Raw genomic sequence first — 10,677 nt, forward strand, 5'->3', positions numbered from 1 at the left:
GATTTCATTACAGAAAGGAAGAGTCAGATATGTGCAGCTCTGAGGTAAAACTTTTATTTCTTGGCTGACAGGCCTTCAAACCCATGCTCCTCCAGGCACCTTCTACCCTGCCCAAGCAACAGCAGCCCAGTCCACAAGGTGCCATAAGCCAATGGGGTTGGGGAGTCACTTCACATTCCAGGCTGGAGTTGGGGGAGCGGGGGTGGGGGGTGGAGGGGAGTTAGGGATACCCTCCCAACTTTTGCCAGCAAGAGGCCATGACTCACTCCAACCCAAAATCCTGCATCCTGGTGGGAGGTGACTGTGCTTCCTCCCAGTTCTCCACACCTAATAGGGGTATGACCAGACAGGCCAGGACCCAGAAGCCCCAGCTTCAGTAATGGTATCCCCCAATGCTGGCTCCTACCCAGGTCACAACTCCCGCCTCCATCGTGGGACAGCAAAGGTCTCTCCTCCTTTGTCCTCAGCAATAGACAGAGCCCTCCACACCAGGCAGGACAGAGGCAAAGTCAGAAGCAGCAGCGATGGCAGGGGAGGAGCAAGCACCAGAGACTGGTGGGCTGCCAGCTCATGGCCCAGGGCTCTCCTGAAGTCAGTGAAAGGCATCTGTCCATGGAGCTCTGGGGCTAGCCACTAGGTGGGCGTAGTCTGCTGTGATACAGGTACTTGGACACCTTTCTGTCCTGATGCTAGGGATGAGAGGACAGAAGATTGTGAGTCATCAAGTGAGGAATGAAAAGGCCAAGGGAAACCTCAGAAGATGGGGAAGAACCAGGAAGAAAATGGGGCTTATGTCAGAGGTACCAGGAGAGCAGGCTAAGAAAGATGGACAGAGATGAGGGAAGATGAGTGCTGGGATTTTTAATAAGAGACCAATGAGGTAGAAGGGGTAGCTGGAAGCCTAGTGGGGTACATAGAATAGGAAAGACTAGGCAAGTGGGACAGGTACCTAGCTGATACTTGTCTTTGGCTGCAGCCCGCTCCTTGGCATCAAAATACCAGACAGTGATGGCGTACCTGGGAACCAGGGAAATTGGAGATCAGTTTTCTACAATTCCAGCCACCATACCAATAGTAACAGAGTCCACCCTTTGGAGACACCGGGTTCTGTTCCCACCTAGAGCCCCTCTCAGCACCTAGTCACTCTGTGGATCTGACAGGCCATTGTTGGCACAGAGAGAACACCTCGGCACATCCCCAGAACTATGGGTCATACCTGGTAGCATAGGCTGGCTTCACCTCGTGAGGGTTCCGCCGGTCAGACCAGAAAATAAGCAACCGGTCAAAAAGTGGTTCGATGTTGGCTACCACAGGCCGGCCCTCAGGGAAGATCTGCAGCAGGCCACCATGCACCTGGGGGTGGGCCAGAGGATGAGGCCAGCTGATCCTCCCTGGAACCTCTGCCTTGCACTGCGTCCCAGGAGCCCACCAGGGGGCGCAGTGCCAGCAGGCATCACTCCCTCCCACCACTCAAGGCTCTTAAAATGAATGACAACCCAGAATCTGTATCACCATGGAGATAGGCAGGAAGCTACTAAAGACAGGAAAAGGGGGAGAGTGTTCACTACAGGCCGGGTGGGGCTTGGCAGACAGTACCATTCCCGGAAAAGGGGGGGTGGGGGGGTCTCCCACCATAGTCAGCCAGAGAGGCGGTACCATTTCCCAGGAAGGGCCGGCACACTGCACCGCCCCCCTGTGGGTTAAGAAAAGAACAGGAAAATGCCAGAATCTGAGCAGGGAGTGGAAAATGGAGAGGATGCACATAGCCCAGCCCCACCCTCACCCCTACCTTAACGTCCCAGTTCTGGTTCAGGTAATAGATACAGGTGATGCAGCGCCCATCTCCGTGGGGATTGTCAACATGCCTCACGTACCCCAGCCCGTTGCCTGGGTAACACGCCACCATGGCCTGGCAGAGATGGAGGGAGGTGGGTTTACTGGGGCTATATAGGCACATTTGAAGGAGCAGCCATTATCTCCATTCTCACCCTTCCCAGCCCTTTTATTTACCCTGGTTCCTTGGCACTCAAATGGTCTCAATAAAGAGCTGATAATTTGATTTTTAAAGATATCCCACCCCAGACATTTCACTAGAGCAGGCGTCCTCAAACTGCAGCCCGCAGGCCACATGAAGCGGTGTGAATTGTATTTGTTCCCGTTTTGTTTTTTACTTCAAAATAAGATATGTGCAGTGTGCATAGGAATTTGTTCAGTTTTTTTTTTTTTTTTCAACTATAGTCCGGCCCTCCAACGGTCTGAGGGACAGTGAAGTGGCCCCCTGTTTAAAAAGTTTGAGGACGCCTGCACTAGAGTAAACCAATTTAAACATTTTCAGGTCTCGTAGGACTGTGGCCTCACACCCCTAGGCCAAGGGTTCTTATTTTTGACTGCAAAATGGAATCACCTGGGGACCTTTGAGACACCTCAGAAGTTCTAATGTACTTAGTCTAAGGTATGACCTGGAATGTTTTAAAGTTCTCCAGGTAATTCTAATGTGCAGCAATGTTGAGAACTGTTGCCTGTGACTACAAAGAATCGTCACTAAATAAATCATCTGTCTCAGACACATCCAAACAGGAACCAAACGTAGAGTCTGAATAGAAAGTGAGATCTGGCCAGGCCAAGGCAGGTGGATGGCTTGAGCTCAGGAGTTCGAGACCAGCCTGAGCAAGAGGGAGACCCGGTCTCTACTAAAAATAGAAAAACTAGCTGGGCATTGTGGCAGGTGCCTGTAGTCCCAGTTACTCAGGAGGCTGAGGCAAGAGGATTGCTTGAGCCCAAGAGTTTGAGGCTGTTGAGAGCTATGACACCAAGGCATCCTACCCAGGGCAACAGAGTAAGTCTATTTCCAAAAAAGAAAAGAAAGTGAGATCTCATTCCCACAACAGTAAGGACAACTGGCAGGGTAACCCTGGACAGTCCCATCACCTGCATGGGCCTCCACTGCCTCATCTGGCAACCTGGATAATAAACACATTCTCTGTTTACAGCAGTAGTAACTAATTCCTCTGAGAACATAACTCTGGAGGTTTCAGATCCCTCACCAGACCTAACCAGACTTATCCAGGCTTTACTTTGTGTGTGTACAGGTCTGGCCACAGGGTTCCTGTTCCCTCTGCCAGATAGCTGCTACTCTCCTAGCCCAGCCTCTGCCATAGGGTGGCTGGGGCCCCAGAATGTTTGCCATCAGGGAGTAGACAGAAAGGTGGCTGTGGGGTAAAGGAAAGGGCCCAGCCACTTCTGTAGACCCAATTCCCTGGTTCAGGTCTCGGTGCTGCTACATGAGCTATGATATCAAGCAAGTGACTTCCTATCTCAAGATTTCTCATCCACGAAATGGAGCAGTCAGCTACTTCACAGGTTGTTGTGGAAATTGAACAAGATAACAAATGCTTGGGAAGACACCCAATACAGTCCCTACCACATGATGGAGAACCAAAGTACAGGCTGAAATGCCATTCAAAAATAAAAAAGGTCCTGGTGGCGCCTGTGGCTCAAGGAGTAGGGCGCCAGTCCCATATGTCGGAGGTGGCGGGTTCAAACCCAGCCCCAGCCAAAAACCACAAAAATAAATAAATAAAATAAAATAAAAAATAAAAAAGGTCCCTGGCCCGGCCTGGGTGCCATGGCTCATGCCTGTTATCCTACCACTAGCACTCTGTGAGGCCCAAGTGGGAGGATCCCTTGAGCTCAAGAGTTCCAGACCAGCCTGAGCAAGAGCAAAACTCAGCCTTTACTAAAAATACAAGTTATCCAGGTGTTGTGGCAGGCACCTGTAGTCCCATTACTTTGGATGCTGAGGCAGGAGGATTGCTTGAACACAAAGAGTTTGAGGTTGCTGTGATACCATAACACTCTAGCCTCAGCAACAGAGTGAGACTGTCTTAAAATAAAAAGGACCTGGGCGGCGCCTATGGCTCAGCGGGTAGGGCGCCGGCCCCATATGCCAAGGGTGGCGGGTTCAAACCCAGCCCAGGCCAAACTGCAACAAAAAAAAAATAGCCGGGCGTTGTGGTGGGCGCCTGTAGTCCCAGCTACTTGGGAGGCTGAGTCAAGAGAATCGCCTAAGCCCAAGGATTTGGAGGTTGCTGTGAGCTGTGTGACGCCACGGCACTCTACCGAGGGCGGTAAGGTGAGACTCTGTCTCTACAAAAAAAAATAAATAAATAAATAAAAATAAAAAGGACCTTGTCCCAATGTCTGGCCAAAGCCACTGCGGGGGCTGGATGAGGTCTTTGTAAGCAATTAGAAGAAGACTGGCACAAGGACCCTTCAGCTTTTCCTCAGTTAAGGGACCATCAGTCTTGACCCCTCCACCCAGGTACAACTGTGCTGGCTTCTGCTCCCCACCAATGGGCCTGGCCCACCAAGACAGCTCCAAGTTAAACATTCATGCTCAAACACATCAGGGTCCACTGCCAAAATAGGAGGCTTGCCAAGCACACCATACACAGCAGGCTAGGTTGATTCAATCTCTCATTCTCCTCCCAACACATTATTCCCAGGGTTCATCCTAGTGATGAGGGTTGCCACCATTCTATATTCACGCAGCACTGAAGCAACAAAGACTTTCTCTCTGGTAGCACCAGGGTACAATAAGTGAGAAGGTCCCCAAGGAAAACCCTATATCCTACACCCCAAGGTTCAGTGGGGAGAGCCTTCTTTGCACTACTCACTCCCTGAGCAACCATCCCCTGCAAGGAAAGAAGGTGGCCATGGCACAGAAAGCCTGGAATCAGTGAATCACTGATTAAAGATAGGAAAGGACTTCCCAGTTAGGAATCCAATCGTGCTGATTCTGCAACAGAATGGGTGACAGAAGGGGCCCAGGGCTCCTTTTTCTTCTCCCATAATCCACCCCACACAACAGCCAGAGACCCTTCTGTCTAGTTCTCCATTGTATCCTGAGAAAATACAAATTCCTAACCACAATTTCCAAGGACCCCAACTCCATCACTCTGCTCCAAGTCTCAACAGGCCCAGTTCATCTCTACCACAAAGCCTTTGAACCTGCCTGGATCATTCCCCGGACCCACCCTTTAGCTCAGTATTCAAGTCAAGGGTTAACTTTAGTTCTTTTTCCATTCCAATCCCCTGAACGTAAAATCAGCACAGGTACCTGTTTACCTAGTACTGGACTGAAAAGCAGATGCATGGAAGCCCGTGGGGCCAGGCCTACCTCCCCAGCACCCAGTGCAGTATCGGCTGCCTCAGAACACTCCTCTGGGTCTCCTCTGAACCCTACCCCTTACTCTCGGCCCTGCCCCATACAGATTCTCCTACCATGCACATGAAAGCTGGGCACAGAAAGAGGAATCTGCCCTTAAAGCTCCCCTTTCTACCACATACACATCTCTTGGGGGATGAAAACATCCTCTGGCCCCAGGGACAACAAGAGACAGACCAGGAAAAGTTGTTCTTCCTAACTTGGGTAAGGGGCAAGGAGATCACAGCCAGGAGATTGAAAAGTGAAAGACTATTGGTGACAATGTGCCAAGAGCCCACCACCACTACACATACACATATACACACACATCCCAGTCAGAAGCCTGTGACTGAGACAATGACAGGTGGGCTCTTAAATGAGCAAACCAAGCCAGCTAGACCCTCCCTTGTGTCCCCTCTGGCAGCCCTTGTTGCCAGTGGGAACCTACTCTCTCCTACCTGCATGTCAACTGAGCAAGTAGAGGAGGCAAAATTGGATGAAAGGAGTCCAACTCAGGAATGATAGAATGGGTTACTGCCCACTCCTAGACTCCAGTCCTGGTGATCCGTGCGCCACCACAACTGCTGCAACCCACCTTAGCACCCCAGTCTTACTCCAGAGCCTGGGGAGGGAGGGCAGATTTGAGCATTTGAAGGCACAGAAGCCTGAAGTTGCTGTCTCACTAGGGAGGGGAGGGTCAGAGAGGGACTCTAGTGATTGAGCTGGCTCCTCTCCTCCCTTTCCAGTCCAGCCAGCCTTGTTCTCACCTCCTCAGAGCAGTAAGGGTCATTTAAGGCTAAAAATGTTCCAATAACTCCCCCATCCCCAATCCTAGTCAGGACCCTGTCCCTAACCACCACCAAAGGAGGCGCTGGAGGAGGAAAGATCTGCTCTCTCCATCTCCCCTCCCCAAACTGCTACAGACTGGCTGGGGATTTAACGTGGTTTCCCTATTCTGGGGACCAGCAGAGAGGCTCAGAGCCATGTCCCACCCTTGGCCACCCCCCTCCCCTAAACAAGGACTGCCAACCCAAGAGTGAAGATGCTGAGCTAGGAAGGCTATGATGGCCTCGCCTGCACAGGAGCCAAGCCCAGGGAGGGGCCGACTCTGGCTCCAGCTATCAAGTAACGGGAGGGAGAGGGAAGTAGAACAAGTTCCAGCTGGGGTGGGGAGGAAACAGGCCTCAGCCCCGGGGGAGCCCTGGTCCCTGAGCCAGCTCCAGCCTGAAAGGGAAGCCACACAGAGGTAGAACCCAAGACAGGATCTGAGAAACGAGGGAGACACTAGGAGCTCAACTTCACACCTATAAGGCAGAACACAGCAGTGCCATCAGCGAAGCACCTACTGGTGTGAAACGGTAGGCACTCCCTATAGGGTCTTCTCCAAGGGACACTATGCCTTGAACTCAGGGCCAGGGCCAGGGCCAGGGCCCTCACACACCTCCATGGAGAAGATTATCATGTCACCAAGCAGGAAAGGCCCTACAGACCACTATCTTGTACACAGCTCCTGACTCTAGGTTCCTAAATGGGTAGCTAGCTGGAGGACCATGAGGCCCTGAAAACTGCTTGTAAACGCCCATAAAATTAGCATTTTTCTTAACAGACTCTGTGGCCACTAGGAGAGTCTCAAAAAACCCCAGGCTCCAAAAAAGATTAAGTACAACTACTCGAAAGCAAAAAAAAAGAGAGAGAGAGAAAAGAGACCAAGGACAGACACATAAAACCAGAGTATCAAGGGAAAAGAGAGACAAACAGGGATGAAGTGACAAATAGGACAAGATAGAGGGCAGGGAAGGGTGGGGAAAAAAGGGGACAAGAGGGTCCACCTGGGATAGAATGCAGCTACCCAGAGCTACTCCAGGAAGCTGTCCATGAGGCAGATGCCACAGCAGCCACACAGGGCACGATGAAAGTTCAGGGGCCAGGTGTCCAGCATAGTGGGCAGCACCTCGTCCCTCAGCCCAGGGCCCACTCATCACAGCCACTCTCTCATTTCCTCCTGGTTCTCCAGCCTGACAGATAGGATAGGCTAGAAGACAGGCCAGCACTCAGGGATGAATGGATGGATAGTCGGACAGGGACACATGACAGAAGCAGAAATGTCTACAATGACCATTCTTGGTCCGGGGCCCAAACATCAAGGGACTGTGAACCCCATCATGACACATACACAGGTACAGGACTGTGCATGTTGGCAGCTCTTATCAAGTTCAAAGGGATTCCTGGCAAGGTCAGGAACCACTGGCCAAACACCTGCTTTACAGGTGCATAAAATGAGGTAAACAAAGAGGCCATGGACACTAAATCCCCACAAGTGAATACACCTTCTCCACTGGAAGGACTTAAACTCTTTTGTGACCCCAGAAGCTTCTCTCCAAACCCACTTGTGCTCGGAACATTAGGCATCCAAAGAACAAATGTGCACAGTGATCCCCTCCACAAAATACCACCCCCAGCCTTACCTTGGTGCGCCCATTGATGACGTAGCTGCCCAGCCGCCCAGCGCAGTGGCGGATTACAGCATCCACGTGGGCCATAAGGGCACCTATGCTTCGGCAGCCTGGCTCATGGCCTTCCACCCAGGCAATCTGGTCCCCACGGATGCTGCGCGGCGGGATAGCCCGCTGGCTCACAAGCTGCCCATCACGCAGGCGCCCACCCCGCTTCAGGGCCTCCACCTCTGCCAGCACACGGCTGCCCAATGCTGCCCCCAGGAAGCTGTCCTTGACGCAGATGCCATAGTACCGCATGCAGGGCACAATATAGTCCAGAGCCAGGCGCTCAGGCGCAGAGGGTAGGGTCTCCTCTATCAGCCCAGCACTCGCCTCACCACTGCCCCTGCTGCAGCCACAGCCCATGCTATCCTCCCCCTCTACCTCCTGGTTTTCTTGCCTGGCCCAAGGACGCTTGACAGGTGAAGGGGCATCCCCACCATCCTCGGCCCATTTCCGTTTGGGGGCCTCAGGCCGGGCACCGTGGGCTGCCAGTCGCTGGCACCCCTTGGTCACCAGGGCTGCAGCACATTCGCTCTGCAGGGGCCGCAGCTCACCACCATTCTGCCCACCAAAGCCCTCCCGCAGGGGGCTGGCAGTGGTCGAGGTGGTTGTGCTTCTGGGGGTCCCACTCCCTGCCGAGGCCTCACCAGGCACTCCTGGACAGTGGTAGGAGGGTAGCAAGGGACAGGGCAGGTAACTCTCCACCCCCATCCTGGCCCGGCCAGGCTCCAAGGGCTCTGACACAGACCCTGATAACTGAGAGAGAGCCTGACTCAAGGGCTGCGGCTGGCACGGGCTGTCCATGGCAGCAGTGTCTTCATCCCCCGGGCATGGAGGGCACCGCCCGGGCCCATGGTGCCACCCTCCTCCACCTCCTCCTCCTCCTCCACTTGATGCAGCTGCGGGCCACTGGGCCTGGCCTGGGGCAGAGTGAGGCAAGGCAGGCAGGAGGGGCTCTTCTCGTGCCCTGAAGGTGCTTGCTGGTCCCCAAGTCCTCTGCTGTTCCTAAGGGCTTGGGAAGGGACCCTTCAGGATAGCTGGAGAAAGAGAGAAAAAGAGATGTAAAAGGAGCTAGAGGCAGGCAGACAGGCAGGAAAGGGGGAAGGTATGGGCAGTAATAAGGAGGTCAACCAGGGCAGACTTGGCTCCGGAGAACCCCACAACCTGAGACCAAGTGGAGGAGAGTAAACTTGGGGGGATCCCTGACAGACAAGGAGCAGTAAGGGGGAGGGGCTGGAGGCTGGGGCTGGGTAGAGGACACAAAGAGAACTGTGGTGGGGGCGTGGGAGGGAGTACCCAGTCAGAGGGAGGGGGTCTGAAGCAGAAAAGGAATGGTGGAGGGGCGTGGGGTAGGACGGTTGGGAGGAGGAGGGATCTGCCTGGGCGTTCCAGACACGCACAGAGAAATGTGGGGATCCACAGAGTCAGAGTTAGGAAGGTCAACAGACAGAGGAAACCGGAGGGCCCAGAGACAGAAAACAAACCGGAGGGAAGCTGGGAGGGAGGGCTTGAGAGGGGCAGGCAGGCCGAGGTGGTGGGGTCTCCCGGAGCCCAACGGGAGGCCTGCTAGGGCGGACATACACCCAGACGGAAGGGAGGTCCTGAAATAGACGGAAAGGAGCCTAAGGAAGAGGGTCCGCAGCGACAGACAGAAGAGCGGAGGAGAGTTCACTCACTCGGCGACAGGACCAGGGAAAAAAGTGCCCTTCTTCACAACCGGGTCGGTGTGGGCCCCTGAAGCCCCCTCCGAGCGCAGCAGACGCCACAGGCAGGGCAAAGGGGCCGCTGGGACCCCGTGCCCCTCCCCTCGGCCTCTGCGCAGCGCGCGCACCCCGCCCCCACCCCAACCCCCGCAACGGCCGGCACCCAACGAGCCCGGCCCGCGTTCCCTCCCCCACGCCCCACCCCCACCCTCCCTTCCAGGGGTCACCACGGCCCTCCACAGAGTCCCCCGGCGCGCGCCCCTACACCAGGCCCGGTCAGTCCCGGGCTCCCGGTTGGGGCTCCTTCTCCCCTTCACTCCCTTCTCTACCCGAGACCACCTCACCGAGCTTTTTCCTCCGGCCTCGGCGCCGCCGTTTGTGCCAGCCGCCCTGCGCCGCACAGCGCGCCATACCCCGCCCCCACCTCCCACGATGCTCCGCCCCCGCCTCGCCCGGTGGACACGTGACCGCTCTTGGCACGGGGAGAAGGTGCATGCGCAGGCGCGAACCGCACGAGGCGGGGCGAGAAAGTTCTGAACACCCCTCGGGAGAAAAGAGACTTGGATCCGTCGCCTACGCGAGGCTCATTTGCGTACCGCGCTCCGCCCCTTCAAGGCGGGAGGAGGCGCGCAGTTAGAAGAACTGAATCAGGGACGGGGCGTTGCTGTGCATGGTACAGGCTTAGTCATGATAAGTGGGCGGGGCATGCAAATAAATTGCCCACCCCCTCCAAGGCAAAGATCTAGCGGAGTGACAAGCCGGTGGGTTGGGAAGTGGCGTGCGAGTGATTTCATTTATTTGGGCAGCCAAGAATCGGGATGAGATACTGAGAGATGGCTACGCAATTAGTTGAGAAATGTATGCAAATTCTCACGTCAGTAAGTAATTTATATAAATACTTATTATGACGGTGTTAAAAATAGAGTGCGGGACGTCCTCGAGAAAAGAGAAATCGGACTGACAGAAGGGCTGTGCAAAATGTATCCTATTTGCATGACCCCACTCCTCCCTGCCCCCAGAGGACAGTTGTGGGAGTCAGAATAAAGAACCAAAGAAAGCTACATACAGAAGACATTTACATGACCAGCCTCATCTCATTGTGAACCTTTTGGGTCACCCTGCCTTGGAGGACTACTCAGAGAAGGTCATTTTGTTTTTTTTTTGGGGGGGGATGGGGGTTGTTTTTTTTTGTTTTTGAGACAGAGTCTCACTTTGTCGCCCTCTAGAGTGGTTTGTCATCACAGCTCAAAGCAACCTCAAACTCTTTGGG

General features: G+C 54.1%; 1 protein-coding gene across 6 annotated transcripts; it reads right to left on the reverse strand.

The window, feature by feature from the left end:
• Positions 1 to 30: 30 nt before the first annotated feature.
• EGLN2 (egl-9 family hypoxia inducible factor 2) lies at positions 31 to 9,873 on the reverse strand. Of its 6 annotated transcripts, XM_053606513.1 has the most exons (7): positions 9,752 to 9,835; positions 9,189 to 9,305; positions 7,672 to 8,741; positions 1,790 to 1,909; positions 1,217 to 1,353; positions 950 to 1,017; positions 31 to 689 (listed from the first exon to the last, which is right to left on the reverse strand). In XM_053606513.1, the coding sequence occupies exons 3-7, from the start codon at positions 8,506 to 8,508 to the stop codon at positions 634 to 636; spliced, it is 1,218 nt and encodes a 405-aa protein (XP_053462488.1). In that variant the 5' UTR covers positions 8,509 to 8,741; positions 9,189 to 9,305; positions 9,752 to 9,835; the 3' UTR covers positions 31 to 633. The 6 variants fall into 6 exon arrangements, with proteins under 6 accessions (XP_053462488.1, XP_053462484.1, XP_053462486.1 ...); XM_053606509.1 differs by lacking the exon at positions 9,189 to 9,305 and having other exon boundaries at positions 9,752 to 9,873; XM_053606511.1 differs by lacking the exon at positions 9,752 to 9,835 and having other exon boundaries at positions 9,105 to 9,505.
• Between the last annotated feature and the right edge of the window lie 804 nt (positions 9,874 to 10,677).

The sequence above is a fragment of the Nycticebus coucang genome, chromosome 10 (assembly GCF_027406575.1).
Source record: "Nycticebus coucang isolate mNycCou1 chromosome 10, mNycCou1.pri, whole genome shotgun sequence".
Taxonomy (NCBI): Eukaryota; Metazoa; Chordata; class Mammalia; order Primates; family Lorisidae; genus Nycticebus; species Nycticebus coucang.